The 24,255-nt window shown below is 32.4% G+C and overlaps 2 protein-coding genes across 3 annotated transcripts in view; both read right to left on the bottom strand.

The window, feature by feature from the left end:
* The window catches only part of LOC126883871 (prostaglandin F synthase 1-like), a 39,970-nt gene extending 36,725 nt beyond the window's left edge, over window positions 1–3,245 (bottom strand). The window contains exon 1 of the mRNA XM_050649549.1: window positions 3,003–3,245. Coding sequence (XP_050505506.1) covers window positions 3,003–3,032 — 30 coding nt within the window. The 5' untranslated portion in view covers window positions 3,033–3,245. The remainder of the gene's footprint in view (window positions 1–3,002) is intronic.
* Window positions 3,246–6,946: 3,701 nt separating this feature from the next.
* Window positions 6,947–24,255, bottom strand: part of LOC126883869 (aldo-keto reductase family 1 member C15-like) — a 63,047-nt gene continuing 45,738 nt past the window's right edge. The window contains exons 4-6 of one of the 2 annotated variants that reach the window (XM_050649547.1): window positions 19,231–19,494; window positions 12,362–12,438; window positions 6,947–7,027 (exon numbers count right to left, since the gene is read on the bottom strand). In XM_050649547.1, the coding sequence (XP_050505504.1) occupies window positions 12,381–12,438; window positions 19,231–19,494 (322 nt within the window). In that variant the 3' untranslated portion in view covers window positions 6,947–7,027; window positions 12,362–12,380. Of the gene's footprint in view, window positions 7,028–12,298; window positions 12,439–19,230; window positions 19,495–24,255 lie in introns of those variants that run through there. The other variant, XM_050649546.1, reaches the window with a different exon arrangement.

Genomic DNA, 24,255 nt, shown 5'->3' with positions numbered 1-24,255 from the left:
CATTAAGGTGTTTGTAGTAGTATTACGAATAAATTTAGTATCTAAGAAGGGTAGAGTACCATTTTCATCTTCTCTTTCTAAGGTAAATTGAATGTAAGGATCATAACTGTTGAAGATGAATAAGATTTCATCCAAGGCATTGGAAGGTAGGCTAAGTATTATGTCATCAACATATTTCTTAATAAAACAAAGGTCAAAAGGTAGTACTGGTATTACTACGTCTAACAAATCGTCCATCACATAACATGCAATAATAGGTGAAATTGTCGCTCCCATAGGAGTACCAAATTTTTGTGAATAATATTGATTATTAAAAGAAAAATATGTGTTATTAAATAAAAAGCTAATTAAATTTAAGAAGGTGTCTTTCTCAATGTTACAGAAGTTACGAATAGAAGACCATTTTTTATTAATAGCTCTTAGAGCTGCATCTAAGTAAACATTACTAAAAAGGGACACGACATCTAAGCTTGCAATAACATAATTAGGTGGAAGTTTAAAGTTATTGAATTTGTTAGTAACTTCAAAAGAATCTTTTACGTAGTAATCATTATTAGTGTCATAAGCTTTAGTCAATATATCAGTTAAAAAAGAAGCCAAAAACTGTGTAGGAGCATTAATACAAGCTACTATAGGACGTACTGATAGTGTAGGTTTATGTATTTTAGGGAGAGCATAAAATTTTGGTGAAATACCACTATAACACATAAGTTTCTTTTTTGTATTAGGATCTATTTGGTTTGTATCTACTAGTGATTTTATTAATTTATTACATTTCTGTTGAATAGAAGAAGTTGGGTCCTTTGGTAAAATAGAATAGGCCTCTCTATTATTTAGTATATTTGAAGATAATTCTAAATATTGTTCTTTATATAAAATTACTGTTACATTACCTTTATCAGATTTTGTAACAACAATATTAGGATTATTTTTTAGAAAAGATTTAGTTTTAACTAGTAGTTTATGGTAAAAGACAGATGTGTTACTTTGGTACCTCCCATAATTGTGAATTTGATTAGTAATAATATTTGTAGATTTAGCTATCAGTACATTCCTTACAAGTGTATCAGATATAGACGAGGTTATGTTGTCGATACAAGATAACATATTTTTAATAGGAATGTGTATTCCTAGTATAGGTTCAATACTAAATTTGGGGCCAAGAGCCAAAAAACGAAAAATATCATCTGGTATCACAACCTCTGTTAGATTTTTTATCCAGTTTGGTTTAATATTTAACAAAATATCAACATTATCTTTATACAGCTTATCAAATTTCTTTAAGTTATTATTCTTAATTATGTGAAATTTACGGTTATATACTCGTTGTTGTTTTGATTGGAAATTTAAAAAAATTAATTCTGATGTTAAGTTAATAATGTCTATTTTAAATTTTGTTAAATCTGATTCTAATTTATTAATAAGTTTATGGTTAGATGTAATTTCAATATTTAGAACTTTAGATCCCATTTTATCACATAATCTTATAGATTCTTCAGTGTAGGTATTTTGTCTATGGATCAGTGATAGGATCGGTTTCGTACTATGTATAATGTGTGGTGGAAGTGTGCCCGTTTTTCGGCATTTTAAAAGAAAACATCTTCTGTTGTATTCATTTGCCAATTTCATTTTACTCTTTGACCAAGACTTCAATTTCTGGACTGCAATGTCACCAAATTCAATACCGATGTTCTGGTAAAACCCCATTGTCTCTGTAGTTAACAGGTATATAATATTTGCTGAACAGTTAGGAAACAAGGCTGAAATATTGGGGTAGCAGCAATCTCAAAGAAAACTCTTTATAATAGTTCCAAGCTTTCGAAAATGTTTATTTTCATCATCAGGGAAACTACAATCATAAATAGACAGTATTTAACAAATAGGCTAACTGAAATCAATAATAATTGCTATCTTTGTGTTACCAAAAATCCAGAACACCATAGTTTCCTCTCACTAAACCATTTGTACCAGGACAAAATTTCGTTTTATATGTCAGTGTTTAACAACTAGGCTCAACATCCTCAAATAATGTAAGTACAAACATATAAGTAACTCTTTAGTAAGATTGTTTTGTGATGTGCAGTGTTTTTAGTGAAAGTATTGACTCTGCATTTCTCAAAACAATTTTTTGTTGTTTTTGTGTTTTTGGGGATCCTCGACACCTGGTTTAGTGAGAGGAAACTATGGTGTTCTGGATTTTTGGTAACACAAAGATAGCAATTATTATTGATTTCAGTTAGCCTATTTGTTAAATACTGTCTATTTATGATTGTAGTTTCCCTGATGATGAAAATAAACATTTTCGAAAGCTTGGAACTATTATAAAGAGTTTTCTTTGAGATTGCTGCTACCCCAATATTTCAGCCTTGTTATATATATATATATATATATATATATATATATATATATATATATATATATATATATATTCTTCATTCGTAACAATAAAATGATTAGTTTTCGAGATTTTGAAATTAAAAATGAAGCGACACAATACATTAATATAAATAACCGTGTCGTTTCATTTTTAACTTCAAAGATCTCGAAAACTAATGATTTTATCGTTACGAATGACGAGTATATTATTTTCATAAAAAGTATTGGAGAATTCAAAAATTAAACTAAAATAGCAATTCCGCCAGTGGCGTAGAATTTGGAAAGGGTCAACTATTCACTTTCCCCCGTCGTACGCCTCTGGTAATAGCCAGAAACGTTTGTTTAACATAATTTAGTAGTTTGTACAGTACCTATTCTTCATGCTAAGTATGAAAAGGATGCGTCGAATAGTTTTAAAATGCTGAGCAAAATTAGTTTTTAAATTTTTAGATAAAACACCCTGTAACTCAGTAAGGAACCACATTTTATTTAATTGTTTTAGGTTAAATCTTCGTATTTTATTCTAAGGTTTCTCCAGTTACTATATGGACAATTATTAATGAAACACCCTGTATAGGTACCTAATTCTAAGTAAAACATCGATTTTATAAAACAAAGATACTTACTGTATAAGTTCCATATCCAATCGAAGGCATGTTTAATGTTTATACCTCCTCGCATAATAAGCTGAGGAACTCTCATGGATTCCAAAGAAATAAACGTGCAGCATAACAGAAGAAAACTACAGAATTTTGGGCACATCTTATATGGATGGATTTTAGTACTGGCACAAGACAAAAAATGTATAATAAAATTTTGTCAAGGATTTTATAGGAAAGCAAGGGTGTTATTACTTAAACTTTGGTTTTCTAAAAACAAATATTAAAACCCTTAGAATACTGTGTTTTATTCGTGTGATCAGTAATTACTTAATGTTGGTTCTTCCTTTGAATTTTGCGCTTGACGAAGCATAAAGTAGCTTCAATTAATTCTGTAGAATTAAAATTAAGTATGTTATTAACGAATATAAAAATCTTACCTGTATGTATTACTAAGCCGGGAGAAAAGTATAATCACCGAATCAAATTATTTACTTTATCGTGTCCGGACATGTCATTCGTAAAATTTCAGCCCAGGATCGGGCCACCAAGAATCAAAATGACTCTCTACATAACATTAATTAGACTCGTAGGGGTCTAATTAAGACTAGAATAGGGTCACTAAACCTATGGTTGTGAGCGGTGGCATCCAAAATCCCGACAGCTAAAATCCCGACGGCCAAAATCCAGACACGCCAAAATCCCGACATACCAAAATCTCGACATGCCACAATCCTCGCATAAGTAAAAATCCCGACCGACCACTACATTTTGAATATTTAATGTTTTTCTTTTCAAATGCAATAATCATATGCTTCTTTTCATGAGCATTTTTCAGTGCGTCACAAATGATAGAAAAAAAAAGGTGAGTCCGTGATAATATACATTTTAGTGACATGACATTTTAGTTAAATCTGACAGTTGTCACATTTTATTTAGAATTTGGCATAAAAACAAATCAATTTTGTTTATTGCATTTATAAAATGGATTTTCTTTGATTTGTATAGTCTTTTAAATTATTCAGATTATATTCGTAGATATATTATATAATTCGCAAATTATTTTATTTTCGATTATAGCGACATCTATTGACAACTAGAATAAATGTTATAAATGTCACCGACGAAATGTAATCACCGACGTGCGTTTTTTTCTGTCACATACAATTTAATGCGTTAGAAAGAAATCGAAAAACTGTGACGCACTGAAAGATCCTCATGAGAATAAGCATATACAGTGATGAGCGCACTAATAACCGGCAAAATAACGCAAAAGATGGAAAACATAATTAAGTTGTGAGATAAAAAGAGATGAACATAGTGGAGGTGTTAAATTTAGGGATAGTAACTTATAGATTGACATTATATTGATTGTTTCCCACCTTTAGACGTATCGAACGAATTTGAGAAATGCCACTGTCACAGTGACAGTTTTAGTCGACATACTCCTCTGATACGTCTAAAGGTGGGAAACAATCAATATAATGTCAATTGATATGTTACTATCGCTAAATTTAACAACTCTACTAGTTTTATTTCTATTTATCTCACAATTTAATATGTTTTCCATCTTTTACGCTATTTTGCCGGTTATTAGCACGCTCATCACTGTATGTATACAGTATTGAAATTGAAAAATTAATTACTTACTTACTAATAAGTACGAGTACTTACTAATTATTATGTATTTTAAAAGAAAAAATAATTATTAAACACTTCATTTTATAATGTAAAAGCTATATTTACTGAAATGGACGGTTGTAAGTGACTTGATAATATACAATGCGTCCATAAAGTAACTCATAAATTCATTATTTCGTAAACCAGCGATACTAAGGAAAAATCCCGAAGCAGGTCGATTTTTATTTTTAAATTCCGATTTTTTGGCATATATATCATGCTAGTGACGTCATCCATCTGGGCATGATGAGGTAATCGATGATTTTTTTAAATGAGAATAGGGGTCATGTGATAGCTCACTTGAAAGGGTATTATTCAATTCTCTATTCACTAAAATAAACATTAACATATTTATTTATACAAGGTGTTCAGAAAAATATTTTTTTAATTAAAATAATTGAGACAAAAAGAAGAATGTAAGTATGCAATTTATTTAATTCAAAATACGTTTTGCTGTTGTCGAAAAACAGGAAAAAAATGTCTATTTGAGAAATAAATATTGTTTTTTACAACCGTGTTAAGGAGCGTTAAAAATGCTACTTTAAAGCAATAGTGATTTACAATTTTTAAGGCACTGCAGTTAAAAGTGAATTGTCAAATTGTGAAACGTCAAAATATTTATATTTTATTTATTAACAGTAATATTAATAGTACAACTTGCGCAATTTGAAAAAGGTGGTTTAAAAGGTTTTTAAAATTTAATTTAAACTGTATTATTGCATTTTTAACACGTTTGTAGAAAAAACAAGTTAATGTAACAGTATAATATTTTCGCTAAGAATTTTTAGACATTCCCCTCGAGTGTAGACAACCAGTTCTACCTTTTACGGGTCAGGCTTCATGGTTTCAGCCATTAACAAAAATATTGTATTTTATAAATTTATATAACGTTTGTAGAAAAAATATTGTATGATATACGTGTTAAAATATACATTTTTAAGCCACTCATGTGAATTGCAGAATTCGCTTCGTGCCTTAAAATTGTACTTTTAACACTTATATCATAAATAACAATTTTCGCTTAAATTCAATGTTAAAGCTGCCACCCACCTGTCTCTTGGCAGTTTGAACATTTCATATAAACAAAAATCAATGTTTATTTGTCAAATAATTTTTTTTTCTATTTACTGATAGTAGTAAAATGTATTTTGAATTAAATAAATTACATATATTCTTCTTTTTGTCTCACTTATTTTAATTTAAAAAATGTTTTTTGAACACCCTGTATAAATAATTATGTTATTGTTTATATTATTGGATAGAGAATTATATACCCTTTTAAATGAGCTATCACATGACCCCTATTCCCATTTAAAAAATCATCGATTACGTCATTACGCCCAGATGGATGATGTCACTAGTAAGATATATATGCCACAAAATCGTAATTTAAAAATAAAAATCGACCTGTTTCGGGATTTTTCCTTAAAGTCGCCGGTTTACGAAATAACGAATTTATGCTTTACTTTATGGACGCACTGTACATAATATATTATACGAAACTAATCTTGAATTATTGAGGATTTGATTATACCGGGTGGTGACTCGTAAAACGGGCCATAGGAAACTCAATGTAAAATTCTAAAGTGTTAAATTCCTGCTTCCCTAATTATTTTACATCAAAAGTCATGAGAGAATATTTGTAGAGAATTGAAATATAATACATTTGCCACAGTAGGTATGTGTGTAAATGTTAGGCCACACGTTACTATTTAACTGACAGTGCTCACACCATTGACTGAATAAAAAATCTTTATTAACAATACTTTCTCCGCAACTGAGGGTATCTTATCAACTGTATTGTTTTTAAACAATTAATGATAAAATAAAAATATTGACAGTTCAAAAATGTGAAAATAATAACTTCACTGTGACACATTATTGCACTGTGTGTGGCCTAATTTTGGGCTACAAACTGAAAAATATTACATTTTTACAAAATATTGGAATATGTTTAATTCGTAGAACAATTCTAACAGTTATTTTCAATACAGATTTCTATCCTCTACAACTAGTTTCTAATGTATTTTGATGTAAAATAATTAGGTAAGCAGGAATTCAACAGTTTAGAATTTTACATTGATTTTCCTATGGCCCGTTTTCCAATTCACCACCGGGTATATTGAACTTTATATTGGCAAAAAAGAAAAATAATTTAATTCATATACCTATGTTAGAAATTTTATTTAGAAAATTAGTTCATATTAAATGGTAAACTAAACAAAACAACAAAACAATAACGTAACAATAATATATAGATACTATGTATGTAATATAGTTTTAAAAATCTGGCGGGATTTTTGATTTGTCGGGATTTTGGCGTGTCCAGATTCTGGCGTGTCGAGATTTTGGGGTAGAATCGGTTGTGAGACCTGGAAAAAGACAAAAATATAGCCCATGAAGCTAAACTTACGACATTCGAGAGAAAGATACTGAGAAAATTATAGGTACGGCCCTATTCGCGGTGTGCAAGTACTTGGAAGGGAAACGAGAAACGACCGTGCGCGAGTCGCGGAGAATATTGCAACTATCTTAAATAATTCATATTGTCAATTGAAATTGTCAAATTGACGTATATTTCATACCTTCTGTCATTGAAGCAGAAACATTATATATTGCTCCACAATATTGATATGATATGCAATTATTATATAAAGGTAAATTTAATTAATTGTATTTTGCTTGCAGTACTGCATTTTAATAACTAATTTTATTTACTACATACAATTGTTTACGTTTGCATAGCATAACCTGCATCTTATTTTTTCTTCTTATTATTTTTTTGGACTATGGCCTTGACAATTATCCAGCAACCAGGACTAATATAATTGGCCAATATAATTAAAAGTGCGAATAAAAGTACAGAGCGTAGAAATAGAGGTCGCTTTGCCGAACTTGCACGGTCCCAATAGGTATAGGTGTAAGAAGAAGACAGCACATGGAGAATCATGAGAAACGACGAATTAATTAATTACCTGAAGGCTACGATATTGCAAGATTTGTTCAAAGTCAAAGACTGTCATGGCTGGGATATGTCCAGAGACAAGAAGATACAAAAGTATCAAAGAAAATATTACAATGTAACCCAATAATAGAAAGACGAAAAAAGGTAGGTCCAGAACGAGATGGTTGGAAGACGATCTGAAAAACTATGAATGTAAGACAATGAGGAGAAAGGCACAAGAGAGTGAATGAAACGAAGTACATAACCAGACAGGCAAAGACCAATCCAGGGGCTATGATGCCAAAAGAAGAAGTAGAATCGGGCTACGTCAGTTCCATCTTTGTTAGCCAGCCACAAATCTTCGAGCATACACCGATGAGGGCAGTCTCTGCATGTAAGACGATTTTCCATATTTTGTATTTATCCCAGTCACAGTTTACAATATCTTTGTTTATTTTCTCCCATTTTGCCATGTTTGATTTTACTAGAGCGACCCTCGTTCTTATACCATCCATAGTTTTTCCACATTTTAAAGTCTAGAGATTGGCCGGTCCATTGAACTTGGGAAAGACCAAAATATTCATCCTGCACTTTCGTAGCATATAAAAATGGGTAATTTTAAACGCAGGACTGGTAGAGTTTCTACCAGCCCCGAGAACAAGCTGGCTTCTGCTCAAAATTCAGGACAAACGATCACCTACAAACAGTTAAAAACTTAATAGAAAAATCGTCAGAATATATCAGATCACTGCAGTGGCGGCTCGTGGTAATTTAAGGAGGGTGTTCAATTAAAGAATGTAATTATACAAACGGTGAATAAGCGCCACAGGCGAAAAATTTTTGGGGCCTCGCCAAAAAATGTTCTGTAAAATGAAACCTATCTTTGACCCGATTAGTCAGGATGTCACACACTTTTTTTGTTTTGTGCAGAATATGATACCTACTGAATGATGGCGCTTCTTCGGTGGTGAAGGTGGAGGCAGAAGTTACGAATAATGAAAGGCTTTGTCAAAACTGTTTAAAAATCCGTTTATTTTAACGGCATCCAAAGACCGAGATTGAAATTATAGTTTTATTCTTTGAAAATACTAAACATGGAAAACAAAATAAAGAATGTAGTTTATCACACTCACATAATCACTAAGTTTTTCTATATTGTTCAACTTTAAAACAATGTTTAAACTTTTTGTTTCTTATTGCACATTCTTGTACCAAGTTTATCTCCGGCCAAGTTAGTCCATTCTTTTTATAAGAAGTCGATTTTCAAAACTATTTGCATTTTCTTTTATAAACTTCACTGAATAAGGCTCCACCATCCTAAAAAAACTACCTACCATTATTGTATTTAATAAAATCCCACAACAGAAAATGCCAAACTGTGAATCGAAACGCTTCGCCCCGGTCTCTGTGTGCAGTGCACAAATAGTCAATGTTTTAAGATAGGAGAATCCCTGGTTCACGGATTTAAGAGCTCTCGTTCTTCTATAGGGTTACTGTATAGTGGCTGGGTTCAATTTGAATTCTGCACTTACCACGTGCATCTAGCGTAGCGGTGTTGTGCAAACAAATTATGTGATTAATAAATACAGTTATATTTTAATGATACTATGATATTTATGAGATTTAAGAAAAAATATTTTAATGATATTTATGAGATTTTTAAAAATATGTATTTTAATGAAATTTGATTGGGTGTTCACTGCACAAGTGAACCAATGGAGAAACCGCCCCTGGATCACTGGTACCTATCTTCGTAGACTTTCATTAAGCCTTCGACACGGTGGAATTAGACAGCATTATAAGTGCTCTGAACAATAGTACAATACACTACCGGTTTACAAAGTTAGTACAAACATTGTACCAAAAAGCCACTTGCTTGGGTGGCGTATGGTTCACTAAGAGACATCTATGGTTCACTAAGAGACAGTGGCGGCCCGTGAAGTAGTGCCATAGAGCCATGGCACTACCTTGCTAACTATGCAGAAACATATTTTTTATCTTAAAAACATCTTAATGCCTGTTAATTATTTTTGTGATTATTTATATGTAGCGCAATGCACATCTAACCACCGACTCTGGCCACCCACAGCTGACCGGATAAGGGATGAAGATCATGAAAATCCCGGTGCCGAAAGGTATAGTGGCACGCCAGAAAAGAGAAAGATTGTATGAGCATCCTATGTAAGTGACAGAGATAGAGCGGTATTGCACTTTTAATATATGTACGTTTAAATTGGACTCTCCGTGACAGGCTCGAAATCTCGAAAAGTAGATCTTAAGATACAATGTTTTAGATCTATTTCTAGTTTCTTTACGCGTTCGCTTGACGCTATTGTGTTTATTATCTACTACTGTATTGTATATTTGTGTTTATACTCTACTATATTTTTTAATTTGTAATTATTAGTGCGTCGTGGTCGTGGGTGTCGTAGGTATATAAATAATATTTTGATTATTTTCTACGTTTAATTTATTTATTGACAATGAATCAAATTAGTATATTAAAAAACTCTTTTGGTGGTTTTTCGTTAGAAAAAAAACTTCAAAATAAAGAACTCGGTCGGCCTTTACCCGATTTAAAAATTGAAAAACAAAGTGGAAATGGACAAAAACTTCGCTGTCGTAAGTTTAATAAAACTATTTATGATAAAAATAGCTGGTTGTGTGGTTGCGAACAAACTAATAAACTGTTCTGTTTTGTATGCGTTTTGTTTGGAGGTGACGAGATATGCGATGCAGTTTCGTTGCGAATAAAAACAAGGTTTACCTTCTCCAGACATTTAGTTGCTTCTCATTTATTTATGTCAGAGAAGTTTTCTGCTTATAAGTATAAGTTCCCCGAATCATTTCTTAATGAAACATGCACACAATTTTTATTTTTAAACAAAACTCGGCTTAAAACTTAATACAAGTATTGTATCAGCGAGACGAATTAAGTACTACCTCTGGGGCTGTTCCGTTATCAGTTTTATTAAATGATGAAGGTTTAAAATGTACATTTGAAGAAACTGTTAAACTTTTAAGTATATTAATAACCATTCCCATGTCAACATCTGAAGCAGAACGCTGTTTTTCAACGCTAAAACGAATTAAGACATTACTCAGAAATACCATGAAGGAAGAACGACTAAGTACTTTAGGTATGCTGTCTGCAGAAAGACATTTTGTAAATGGCATTAACAATTTTAATAATAAAGTCATTGAAAACTTTGCCACCAAAAAAGAAAGAAGGATGGACTTCACATATCGTAAACTTTAACAGTGATATTAAATAACTTTGTGAGTGTGTGTAAATAAGAGAATAGTGTTATTTTTATAATTTTCTAAATAGGCTCTAGAGACCAAATCGTAACAACAAACTTCAAGTATATCAGCAGTGGTAGGAAGAATGAAAGATTGACAGCATAGGATTAAAGGACGTGGTGGTCGGATGAGTGCGAGAGACGGAAGCTGATGCGTGATGACGAGCGACTGAGAATCGGGCAAAAGAAGGACATCGGTATGAGACTGATGCCCTAGTATGAGAGGGGTGAGGTTTAGCTGGCCCCGGCCACATCGGAGTTACGGAGGGCAGGGAGGTCCGATTTAGGGCCAAACTGGTCGACGTGACACTGATGAGGTTTCAGCTCAGGAACCCAGCACTGTTGGAAATGTTTACTTCCGACGTCTGTTTGCAGGTTCCCCACCTAGTGATGAAAAAAAAAGTACATCAGCAGTAAATACTGGTGGTAAGTTGAGTTTTTTTATTGTTAATTACTTAATTTACGGAACTGTTTTGATAAATTTTGGTCAATTTCTTGGCATCCCAAAAACAGTCATATAAGATAAAAATATCTGTTTTATATCCTTTTTGACAATATCGTGAAACCGTCACTAAAAATTTAGGCAGCTGCCCGGATTCTGGCACTACCTTCCTAAAGTTATACGAGCCGCCACTGCTAAGAGAGAGCAACATCCCGTTAGCTATGAAACATTTGACCACAGAATACTAACACACCCACAAAGAATACTTACACGTGTGTTAGTATTCTTTGATTTGACCAATGCGTTCTTTTTATTATGACGTACGGAGCATAAACTCTCACGCTCACAAAAACAAAGGCACTAAAAATGCGAGTGGCATAAATGCGCATGGAAAGATAGATTCTTGGCGTGACAAAAAAGACAAAATAAGTAACCAATACCTAAGGAAAAGAACAGGTATCAGGTATCACTGATGTCGTCGAACGTATAGCCAAGCTGAAATGGGATTGGGCAGGTCACATAGCGAGACTAAAAGACTCACGATGAACCAGAAAACTAATTGACTGGCGCCCAAGAGAAGACAAACGCAGCTGAGGACGGCCACCAACACGCTGGATGGACGACATTAAACGAATATCCAAGAAATGGCAGCAAGACGCACAGAGCCCTGGAGAGTGGCGAAAAATCGGAGATACCTATGTCCAGCAGTGGACAGAAGAGGTTGCATGATGATGATAATGATGATGAATTTTAAACTTGCATTCATTCCTTTTTCGAGTTTTTAAGTGAACGGTTTGTTCGATTTTATCGGGGAAAATTGTAAATAAATATTTTTAAATTATATTTTGTAGTAAAGTGTGTGTAATAAATTAGACTATTAGACAATAAAGCATAAATATTGCAATCGTATTTAAAATTTAAGGCTGGACTTTTTCGAGTAGGAAAACCACAATAAAAAGTTATGTTTTGTATACCTACCTATACATATATTTAAATAAAAATAGTTACGTCTACATACATTTACAAAATTCAAATATTTATGCTGTCTGTCGGTATTTTAGATCTGCAAATGGGTACTCAGGGTGGTCGAATATACTAAAACAAAAAAATATATTAATAATAGTTCTGGTAAATGATTTGAACAAAGCACAAGATCTGACAATATAACGGAAATAAATTTATATTAGAATAACAAACATCAATTACAAATACAACCATAATGGTAGGGGAGCCCAAGCGGGGATTTTTGCAGTTACTCGAGCGCGTCAAAATATCCCATGAGGAAAAACCTTGTACCCTGTTTATGTACTCCTACCATATATTGGCTCTTAATACTGACGAGTTAGTTAAGGGAAATCCGGAAAAAAAATTATCGTTCGAAAAACTCCAAATCGTCACATTAAGATCAGGTATTATGTACTTAAGTACATGCAGAATACTGCATATTTTAAAAATTTGACGATTTGAGAGGGGTTTAAGGAAATAAGAGTGTCACAAAGTTTCTCAAAAAAAGCGAATATTTCGCAAAATGAACGTAAGATCAAAAAACTTAAAAATATTGTTTTATGTTCTTCAATATTTTTGAAAAGTCTATCGAATGATACCAGATACGACCTACCACGGAGAGGGGTGGGGAGTAAATTTAAAATTTTAAATACGAACCCCGTGATATTTCGCGAAATGAACATCAGAACGAAAAACTGAAAAATACACGTATTCAATATTTTTGAAAAATCTATCGACTGACACCAAACACGATCCCCTACGGAGGTGGGGTTGGGGGTTACTTTAAAATCTTAAATACTTCCGAATTATGGATAGATGGCGGTATAACCGAAAAAAACGATTGTTGGAAATGGAAAATTATATTAAAAATGGAAAGTCCCCACTAAAATGGAAAACTTAACGTAACTTTTTTTGGTTTTAGGAGCTAATCTCCACAACCCAATAAGTCCCCATAATGCTCGAGTAACTACAAATTTAACATACTTTACTCCCCTACTAGGTATAAATAATTATTTCGTATTACCTACAGCATTGTTTAAGAAAGGACCTATAAGGACTAGGATTATTGGCTGTGAGTTTCGACGGTAGCGCTCTCACACGGTTTGAAACTTATACTTTTCTGATAAAATTAGTGTATGTGAAATACAGGGTGATTGATTAGTGGGGTAAAGCTCAATAGATCCGCTATAGTAATAGATAGCAATAAAAGTTAATAACAAAAATTTTAGCCACCTTTGATCTTGACATTACAAAATTAGTTAGAATGTTACAGGGTGTTCAATAACACAGTGGCAGACGAAACTTTTGTTTTTTTTTTAAACGAAAAACCCTATATTTTATTTCATATTCAAAATCCTGTTAACTTCTTCATCACAAAAATATTAAGGTCTGTTATGGTATATAGGGTATTTACAAAGTTATAACCAATTTTGTATGAAAATCATAACAAGTTCAACTCCCTGTATAAATAAAAATAAGCACAACAGCAATGGTTTATTCATGCCGTATTTTTTATTTATTGGCAAAATTTTCAAGAAATATTGACATTGCTAATTGTCTTTATATCAAATGCAGGGTGAGTCAAAATGCAAGTACATTATTTTCTCAATAATGTTAAATGGAACACCCTTTATTTTATATCATGATTAAAAAGTAACATTACCGTACTTTAATTTTTATATACCATTCCCTATGTCCAAATTTATTAGTTTTCGAGATATTTTCATTTTTCAGAGCAAATTATTTTAGGTGTCTAAATTTATTTAAATTTTAAGTAAGCCATGACTGACTTGACAATTGACGATTACTGATTATCAATCTGGATATTTTCAATAAAGAAATAAAAATAATTTATTAGTAATACATTTTACAAAAAAAAACACAACCACAACATGCAACATTTTTGAAACAATTAAAAACTACTTTTTTATGTAAATGCAACAAATAAAGAAAGAAAATTAGTAATAAATTTTACAAAAAACACACAAACACAAAATACAACATTTTGTGAAGACAATTAAACACTACTTTTGTATGTAAATGTAACAATGTAGCAAATAAAAAACGAAAAATAATTTATCAGTAATACATTTTGCAAAAAAACATGTTTGAAAAAATTAAAAGCTACATAGTTTTATTAAAATATTTTTAATATTTAATTACATAATTAAGGTGTTCAAAATTACATCCTAACACATTTATGCACGCCTAAAAACCATCATTGAATGAGCTACTTACTCTACGAAGTTTTTGTAAATTAACACATCAAAATACACTTTGTATTCTATTTTTCATCTCATCCCTTGTTGTAGGAGGTATTTTATAAACTTCATTATTAACGTAACCCCAAAAAAATCAGTCCAGTTTATTAAATTCTGGTGATTTGGGTGGCCACGCTACTGGTCCATTGAAAAATGAAAATATCTCGAAAACTAATAAATTTAGACATAGGGAATGTTATCTAAAAATTAAAGTACAGTAATGTTACTTTTCAATAGTGATATAAAATATAGGGTGTTCCATTTAAAATTACTAAGAAAATAATGTACTTGCGTTTTGACTCACCCTGTATTTGATATAAAGAAAATTAGCAATATCAATACTTCTTTAAAATTTCGACAATACTTAAAAAAATATGGCATTAATAAACCATTGCTGTTTTGCTTTTTTATTTATACAGGGAGTTTAACTTGTTACGATTTTCATATAAAATTGGTTATAACTTTGTAAATACCGTGTATAACATAACAAACCTTTATATTTTTGTGATGGAGAAGTTAAGAGGATTTCGAATTTAAAATAAAATATAGGGTGTTCTATTTAAAAAAACATAAGTTTGGTCTGCCCCTGTGTTATAGAACACCCTGTAACATTCTAACTAATTTTGTAATGTGAAACTCAAAGGTGGCTAAAATTTTTGTTATTAACTTTTATTGCTATCTATTACTATAGCGGATCTATTGAGCTTTACCCCACTAATCAATCACCCTGTATACAAAACGAGAAAAATAGATATTTATCTAGAAAAACACAAATTATGAACTGAAATATTATTGTAACCTGATTACTGAACGAATACACAGAATTAATAGTAAAAGTAATTACCTATGTTTTTTTTTTATTTTATTCATTATAATTTTAATATTTAATATATAAATTCGTGCGACTGGATGACTGCTTACGCAAGAGACCATTGAGAAAAAGAAGAAGTTTATGTGAAATTTAGAGGTTACCTCTGTTTTAATTGGCTGTGAGTTTCGTCGGTAGCGCTCTCTCGCGGTGTGAAACTTGTACTTTTCTGATAAAATTGTTCAAATTCAATGCACAAAACTGCCACTAACAGCGCTGGCGAAAATTGTCAAATCCCCTCTACTCATCGGCTCACAGCGAATTCGCACCGTGCGTCTCCCCTCTATTTACAGTCACGTGACACGCGATCAAATTTTGTAAGGACTAAGGACGTTTTAACATTCAGTCTTATGGGATTATTTTGTTAAACTTGAACATTTTATTTTGTAGTGATAATAACGGAATGCAATTGTTAGAATTCATTAGGTATTAATTTATAGTGTAATTTACAGTGCAACAAAATATTTTCTTTTTCGTTAATAAAGATTTATTGACATAAACAGCGATAGTGAGGTTATGTATACATAATCAAACTAATAATCAATAATGGATAATCAATAATGAAGAATTTATATCAGATTAGGTGCATTTTTATTTTCTGTTTATATTAATACATAATATTACTAGCGTAACACGGCATTTTTTTAAATATCCCATTTAAACATACACAAAGCGTCCTTACAAACTTTCAAAAAAACCGCCACCATAAGCAGGTCGTTCGATTTTGCTTTGACACTTTGATAACGCTCGGAGCGAATATTTTCAAAATTATAGATATAGATACTAAAACCAGGTAATCAGGGGCGTAACAGTTCGATTTTGCTTTGACACTTTGATAACGCTCGGAGCGAATATTTTCAAAATTATAGATATAGATACTAAAACCAGGTAATCAGGGGCGTAACAGAGGGCCCCGCAGCGTGTAGCTTGCGGGGGGGGCCCAATCGCTTAGGGGCCCCATCTTGTCATCTGATATTATGTAAAAATCTGTTATTGTTATATTATTTTACGTTGTATGTTTAAAATTAAAAACGTAAATTTCTAAATAGACGTAGGTATTTGCCAAGTGAATCATCTGATAATATCTAGAAACTTAATCCCTTCCGGCCTACCGAAATTTTATGGTAACAACAATAAACTATAATGCTTTGTACGTGACTATTGAAATATTTGAGAATTGCAATTTGCCGACATGGGTTTTCTCTTTAATCTTTACCTAGATAGAGGCCCCGCAGCATGAAGCCCCAATATGTCAAGGGCCCCATATTGTTGTCTAATATATTATGTAAAATTGTGTTTTTATATTATTTGCATACACACGTTTTTTAAGCAGTGCAGTATTGAAAATGAAGTTGTCCATCCGAATTAATAAAATTGTAGATATATTCGCTGATAGTAGATAGTGCACGAAGAAAGTTGTTCATCTCATAGAATAATACTAATGTAATCATAAAATTTTTGTTCTATTTTATTCTAAACCAATAAAGATGAAAAATGTAAGTCGTCATAAACAATGCATGAATACACCAATAGCTCAGTAAATGACAGTTTTGGAGTGAAATTATCAGCGTCACGGCGGACGTATTTGCTTGACAATTTGGATTTAGGTTCTAGTTACACTACACTTCAAAGTTGGATTTATGCCGTTGGTTGCTTTTACTTCGGGGGGTGACACCCCTCCTTGGGGTGAAAAACATACGTTTAAAATAAGTCCGGAAATGTATAAATTGACTAATTATAAGCAACTTTTGTTTTTCTATAGGGTTACTTTATCTATGCTAATACTTTTCAAGTCATTTGCGAGTGAAAATGTTTTTTAAAAAAAACAACGTTTTCAGACGGGGTTTTCGCAAAGAACTCAAAAATAAGTATTTATCGAATTAAATATTAGATATCGAAAAAATATTTGTAGCAAAAATGTAGCTTATAAGATTTAGAAAATGGTGTACTTATTTATGAAGTCTATCGACACAGTAAAAGCACAGATGAAGCTCATGAAAAATTATTCTTATTTGTCCAATTCCAAATCGAATATTTCAACCTGAAATAACCAAAAAATGAAGCAATTTTCGGGAACTATACTCTTAAAACTTTTTTAAATGTTTCAAAAAAACCTTTATTTTTATTTTTTATATAAGTTTCTAGCACCAAAACTATACGAGTTACGCTCAAAACAAAGTTGGCCCCAAAAAATCGTGAAAATCTGCTCCTATTTCGCATCTAAAAATAAAATGTATCATTAGCGCTTTACCATTTACTTTAAATATTTATTGTTATTATATGATTTTTTTGTAAGTTTGACCGCTTCGAAGTTCTTATTTTTGAAAAAAAGTTTTTTTATTTTGGTAAAATGCCTTTTTTCAAAATAACTTAAAAAGTATTAGTGATACGAAAAATCTCAAAGAGTAAAGAAATGTAGGTAGGTCTTGCTTTTATAAATATTTTGGCTTTATTTTGTTTTTCTGTAAGACAAAAATTGGTTAAGACATGGCTGTTTAAAATTTGCATATACTCGTGATTAGTGACTCGTTCAAGCCCTTAAACTAGAACCCTTTTAAAAATAAGCACTTTGAACCGGTGAGACAGGTCGTATAAAAAAGTTAGGTAATTTGTAAGGCAATACTGATTAGTTTCATTTGGGGTGCTAAATATGGGGAGATTTTCACAATTTTTTACTAAAAAAATGGGATTAACTGTATTTTGAGCGTAACTGGCTTAGTTTTGATGCTATAAACTTTTGTAAAAAATAAAGCTTCTTTTAAACACTTTCAAAAAGTTCTAATGAGTTTCCCCGAACAGTATTTCATTTTTTGGTTATTTCACGTTGAAGTATTCGATTTGGAATTTGACGAATAAGAAAAACTTTTCATGAGCTTTCTTTTACTGAGTCGATAGACTTCATTTTTGTTTCACTTTTTTTTATAAGCTAGATACATTTTTGCTAACAATATTCTTTTCGATCGAATACTTACTCTTTGAACTATTTGCGAAAAATCGCCTAAAAACGGGGTTTTTTTGTTGAACAATAAACATTTTTACTCATAAATAACTCGAAAAGTCTTGAGTTGACCACTTCGGTGGTGACACTGAAAATTACACGGTATCGCCATATTTTACGTTGATTTACTAGGCTGTAACACATATAGGTATTTGTTACACATGTCGCATTGTGTAATTTTTTAAAGGGAGGTCCCGCCATTTCCAATTCTGCGGGGGGGCCCCGACGGAGTTTGTTACGCCACTGCAGGTAATAGAGCTTTTCATTCACAGTCATTTGTTTCGAGCTTCTGTCATAATATGTCGTATAATCCGTGTATATTAATATTATACACAGATTATTCAACATAACATATGACAGAAGCTCGAAACAAATGACAATCGATGAAAAGCCCTAAAGTGATGTGATGACCATTGATCTTCCAGTGGCGTACAACTTTTTTTGTAAGAGTGAAAGGTATTAAAGAAATTTTACACATTATATTATATACTACTATTCTCTTCATAGCGCTAAGAAATTTCTAAACAAATTAGTGGGATCGCTCATAATGCAACTGATTAATTTAGACATCGGATTATGTAGTCTAACAAAAAGGCAAAATATGAGCAGAAAATTGTACCTAGTGTTTAAAATCGATCGGCTAAAGTATGTAGGTCTGTAGGTACTATTAAATGGATTATGAGTATTTTTTTTCTTTTCTTTCTATGAACCTATAACCTATTTGAAAATAAAGAAACGTAATAAAATGTACTTACTTCGGGTCCAAAAATGTGAAATCGAAAATTTTGCCCTTTGGTCCTAGATCTAGTTTCTTCATTTGCTTCATATCATTTCTGTCCAAAGAAAAATCGAATATTTGGAAATTTTCTTTGATTCTATTTTTGCGATCACTTTTTGGTATGACAATTACACCCAACTGATACACGAATCTCAGAACAACTTGAGCAGCACTTCTTTTATGTTTCGCAGCTATCCTTTTTATTTCTGGATTTTCCAATACAGGTGGCACTTTTATTGGACTAAAAATTATTATTTCTATTTACCTATATCGTTTTATCACAAATATATGTAGGATACAAATGGAATAAAAATAGTTACTGGCTATAGAAGTAAACCTGGGAAACCAAAACAAAACTAACAAAAGATGAAAATAAACAAATGGAACGATAAATGATGACAGACATAGCAAAGAAAAAGGAAATGAGCAAATGAGAGATGATATTCATAGGTGCACTGGATGTAAGAACCCTTCATGAAACTGGCAAATTGGAGCAACTAAGCCAAGAAGAGATACCGATGATAGAGAAGCCGAGGATACCGTATTAATAGCAAACAACGTACAAGAACTACAAAATATAATAGGTTTGTTCCAACACGACCAAGAACCGTCAGATTACCGTTTCGTTACTAGACAATTACCGTTCCATGGGTTCCAAGGGAACGAAATAATACGTTCCATGGTACTGCGCAATGCGGTAGTTCGTCATAGCGAAATGTTTGGTTGACACTTAAACGTTTCCAAAATTAAAATTTTAGTGTTCTCCAAGACATCAATAAACGTAGATTTGTATGCCTAGGGACAAATAATACAACAGGTAACGTCCATAAAATATTTGGGAGCAAATGTCAATAGTCAGTGTAACCAAAAAAAAAAAAAGAAATACTATCAAGAATCGACCAAGCGAAGAAAACACTCATGAACATGAAAACATTATTTACAAGATTAGATCTTAGTCTGGAGCTCAGAATTCGAATGGTCAGATGTTATGTGTTTTCTGTCTTGCTATATGGCTGTGAAAGTTGGACAATGGATTCTGAAACAGAAAAGAGAATAGATGCATTTGAGATGTATTATACATACAGACGGATGCTGAGAATTTAATGGGTACAAATAGTTTCTAACAATGAGGTACTTCGGCGCATGAACAAACAAAAAGAATTACAAAGAATAATCCAAGAAAGAAAAATATAATACTTGAGTCATGTGTTGAGAGGGGAAAGATATGAACCACTTCAAATAATATTGGAAAGTGAAGTAAAGGGCAAAAGATCAGTAGGAAGACCCCAGAACTCGTGGCTGAAGGACCTGAGAAGATGGTTTGACCGCTCATCCGCAGAAATTTTCATGCACCAGCTTCCAAAGCTACAGTTGCATTTGGATCGCCAACCTTCGAAAGGAGATGACGCAATAAGAAGAGGAAGGAGCCAAGAGATTGATAAGTACAAGTTAGACATTGTAGGACTCCGATGGAATGGCGGTGGAGTAGGAGACCAACAATGATAATGATAATGATATATTCTGGGACACAAACGTAAATGATAGACACGAAAAGTGAGTGGCAATACTATTAGTCCAAAAGGGAAGAAAGGCTCTAAGAGAGTGGTAGCCAGTATCAGAAAGGATTATTTGGGCGAGATTAAAGGCAAGATAACAAACGTGTAATCGGATTAATAATAAATACTTATAGAAGACATATGAAAACAATAATCGGGAAAGGAAGGAATAGGGGAGAGAAATGACAATGGAAATCAATTTATCGAATTTTACGAACTAAATGAACTTGTAATGAATGGAAGTATCCTTAAACATAAGCAGGTACATAAGACAACATAACATAGAAATCGCCAGAAGGGAAGTACCTATAACAACCAAATAGACCACATAACAATTGAATGTAAATATCTGGCATAAAGGTCTAATATCAAAATCAGATCATTCCAGATAAAACTTGGGAGAGGTCTCACTACTCTAGCGTAATATTCCATCCACTCTAGCGTATCCTAAGGAAGTGTCTTTGGATCCACATTGTACCTCCCGTTTACAGCAGATATACCAACTTCAGGTTGTACAACAATTGCAACATATGCTGATGACACTGTCCTAATAGAATGGCCACGAAAAATCCGAACCTATCCTCTCAGATACTACAAAGTCACGTAAATATACTTTAAATATGGTTCAATCTTTGGAGAGTTAAAGTTAATAGCTCCAAGTCAACACACATTACGTTTACACTAAGAAAGGAGATCGATCCAGCTGTGACCTTTAACAACACTCCACTGCCAATAAAAACTTAAAGACTAACGTCAACTACTTGAAGATTTGCCTAGACAGCCGCCTAACATGGCATAAGCATATTTGGAACAAACAAATGCAACTGACTGGGACTCATATTATACAGAAATATGTACTGTTTCATGAATAAAAAATCACGTTAAAGTCTAGTCTCTTAAACAAACTACTGTGTACTGAAACCTATCTGGACTTATGGCATTCAAATCTGGGGAACTGCCAGCGACATAAACCTACACAAAATTCAGCGCTTCAAAAGTTCTAAGCTAACTCTGCAAAGCTCCTTCGTACATTTCCAACAATACTATACTTAAGGATCTCCAAGTCCAAATCGTCAAAGAAGAAATTATTTCTCTGTGTTCCAAGTACCACAATCGACTGCAGACATCACCCAAACATATTGGTCATCAATCTCTTATAGACCGGTCTAGTTAGACTCAATAATAGGAGTGAGGTTACAATAATTACCATCAAGCTGAAAATTGGCAGGAAATATGGCAGAAATCTAAAAAGTCCTCATAAATCCGACCCGAGCTAAAAAATTTACGCGGGTCAAAGGTCACCAAATATGGTTTTTAGCGATTTTCAGCGAAACGGTAAGTTTTATCATAAAATTAGTTCTAACAAAAAATGTAGATTACATAATTATCTATAAAACGTTTTTGAGATACAACGAACGATTCAAAGAGTTGGAGAGTTGGAAGAGTTCTAATCGTCATAATATGTATTAGTACACCACGTATATACATCACTGAAGCTGTAATACAAGTAAACATAATATTCTATCGGTCAACTTAACTTATATTACACATAATAATATAAGATATTATAAATATGATACATGTTTATATTATATGTTTCTACTATACAGCTTGCGATCTACCGAGGGATGCAATGTATAAGTTTTATTATATTACAGTGCCAACAAAAAAATCTTTACAAAGTGAATCTAACGCGAAAATAATAAGCATTATTATTTCAATTTTACGGCTTATTCACAACAAAAATAGTAAATTGATATGACAAAGTATTAACTTATAATAATTCTTCTTAATTATGCGTCTTATTCAATTTGTAAAGATAAGTTTTGTCGGAATAAACACGTTATATCGGTACGTCGGCTAATCTAATCACCCTACCTATTCCTTTCTCCGAAGGGTTTGAACATAATAATGAAAGCCAACTTTCTAGGAAAAATATTTATTGCTTACAATATACAATAAACTTTATGCAAATTTAGTTTGTTTACTATGTATTATGCAAATTACACCGTTATCTTCCTGGGTGGCGAAATCCTTCAGGTAGATGACCCCCTCGAGGTATTAATTAGTCTTGAGTACTACTCCGGAGTGAAAATACGTGTTATTACTTGAATGTGCTGAAGCTTTTAAAAAACTAATTCAATTCCACAAGAAGTTATTTCTAACGGAATTAGCTTTCTTCTTTCTATGTATGGAGCGCCTAAAAAAACTAAGTGCTTAGATAAGTTTCGATATGCATGTTTCTTTAAAAATACTCGAAATAAAAAACAAGTGCAATTATCTTGTCTTCCTCCAACCTCGGCGGCTGCTCATCAACATCTTTTTCGGGTATATTACCAAGTTCAAGTGTGGCTTGGTTATCAGCTAAATCCAAAAGACTGGGGATAGAAATTAGTCGACAGTTCTTTAAAACCTATTCAAACTTTACTTCCACCTGCGCGGGAAAAACTCCTGAACACAATTTTTTGCAACTGTAAAAAGGGATGTAGCGCTAAATGTGGTTGCAAAAAAGTTAGACTATTTTGTTCGGTAGCATGCACTGATTGTCAAAACCGGTCATGCTCCAACGTTGAATCACCAACAATTGAGGGTTCATTTGATTCTATCGAGGAGCCATGCGATGTGTCATGATTGGGGCAATTTACTTGCACCCAGGATGAACAAGAAGAAGAAATAGAAGATGAAGAAGAACGAGAAGAACGAGAACAAGGAGAAGAGGTAGCAGAAGTATTAGAAAATTATGAAACAGTTGGATAAATTTCCCTTTTTTTTTAATTTATACCGCTTTTTATAACTTTTATCATGTTTAACCCTTACCAATATCAATTATTCAATAGCTTCAAATTAAACATAATCATAACAGATCCGTGTACTCACTAAGTACACTACGTCAAAGGTGGTGTGGAAACGAGAAACGTGTGCGCATATTATGACGATTACAACTTTTTGAATCGTTGTATCTCAAAAACGGTGGCTCTTAGAAAAAAAAGTAATAAGACATTTTTTATAGATAATTATCTAATCTACATTTTTTGTTAAAACTAATTTTATGATAAAACTTACCGCTTCGCTGAAAATCGCTAAAAACTATATTTGGTGACCTTTGACCCCGTGTAAATTTTTTAGCTCGGGTCGGATTTATGAGGACTTTTTAGATTTCATTTATGATGGTATTTTGAACAATCCTGCCAATTTTCAGCTTGATGGTAATTTTTGTAAACTCGAATGTGTAAGTTGACCGGAGTATTAACATCTCTACAGAAAAGAAGATTAAAAAAGAGCAAGCCTAGACAACAAACTACTACGTGTACTGAAACCCATCTGGACGTATGGTAGCCAAATCTGGGGAACTGCCAGCGAAACTAATCTACACAAATTTCAGCACTTTTAATCAAACATTCTAAGGCAACTCTGCAAAGCTCCTTCGTACATTTCCAACAATACTA

The sequence above is a fragment of the Diabrotica virgifera genome, chromosome 4, assembly GCF_917563875.1.
Source record: "Diabrotica virgifera virgifera chromosome 4, PGI_DIABVI_V3a".
Lineage (NCBI taxonomy): Eukaryota > Metazoa > Arthropoda > Insecta > Coleoptera > Chrysomelidae > Diabrotica > Diabrotica virgifera.
Note: the sequence above shows the minus strand (reverse complement) of the source record. Positions and strands in the feature narration are given on the sequence as shown.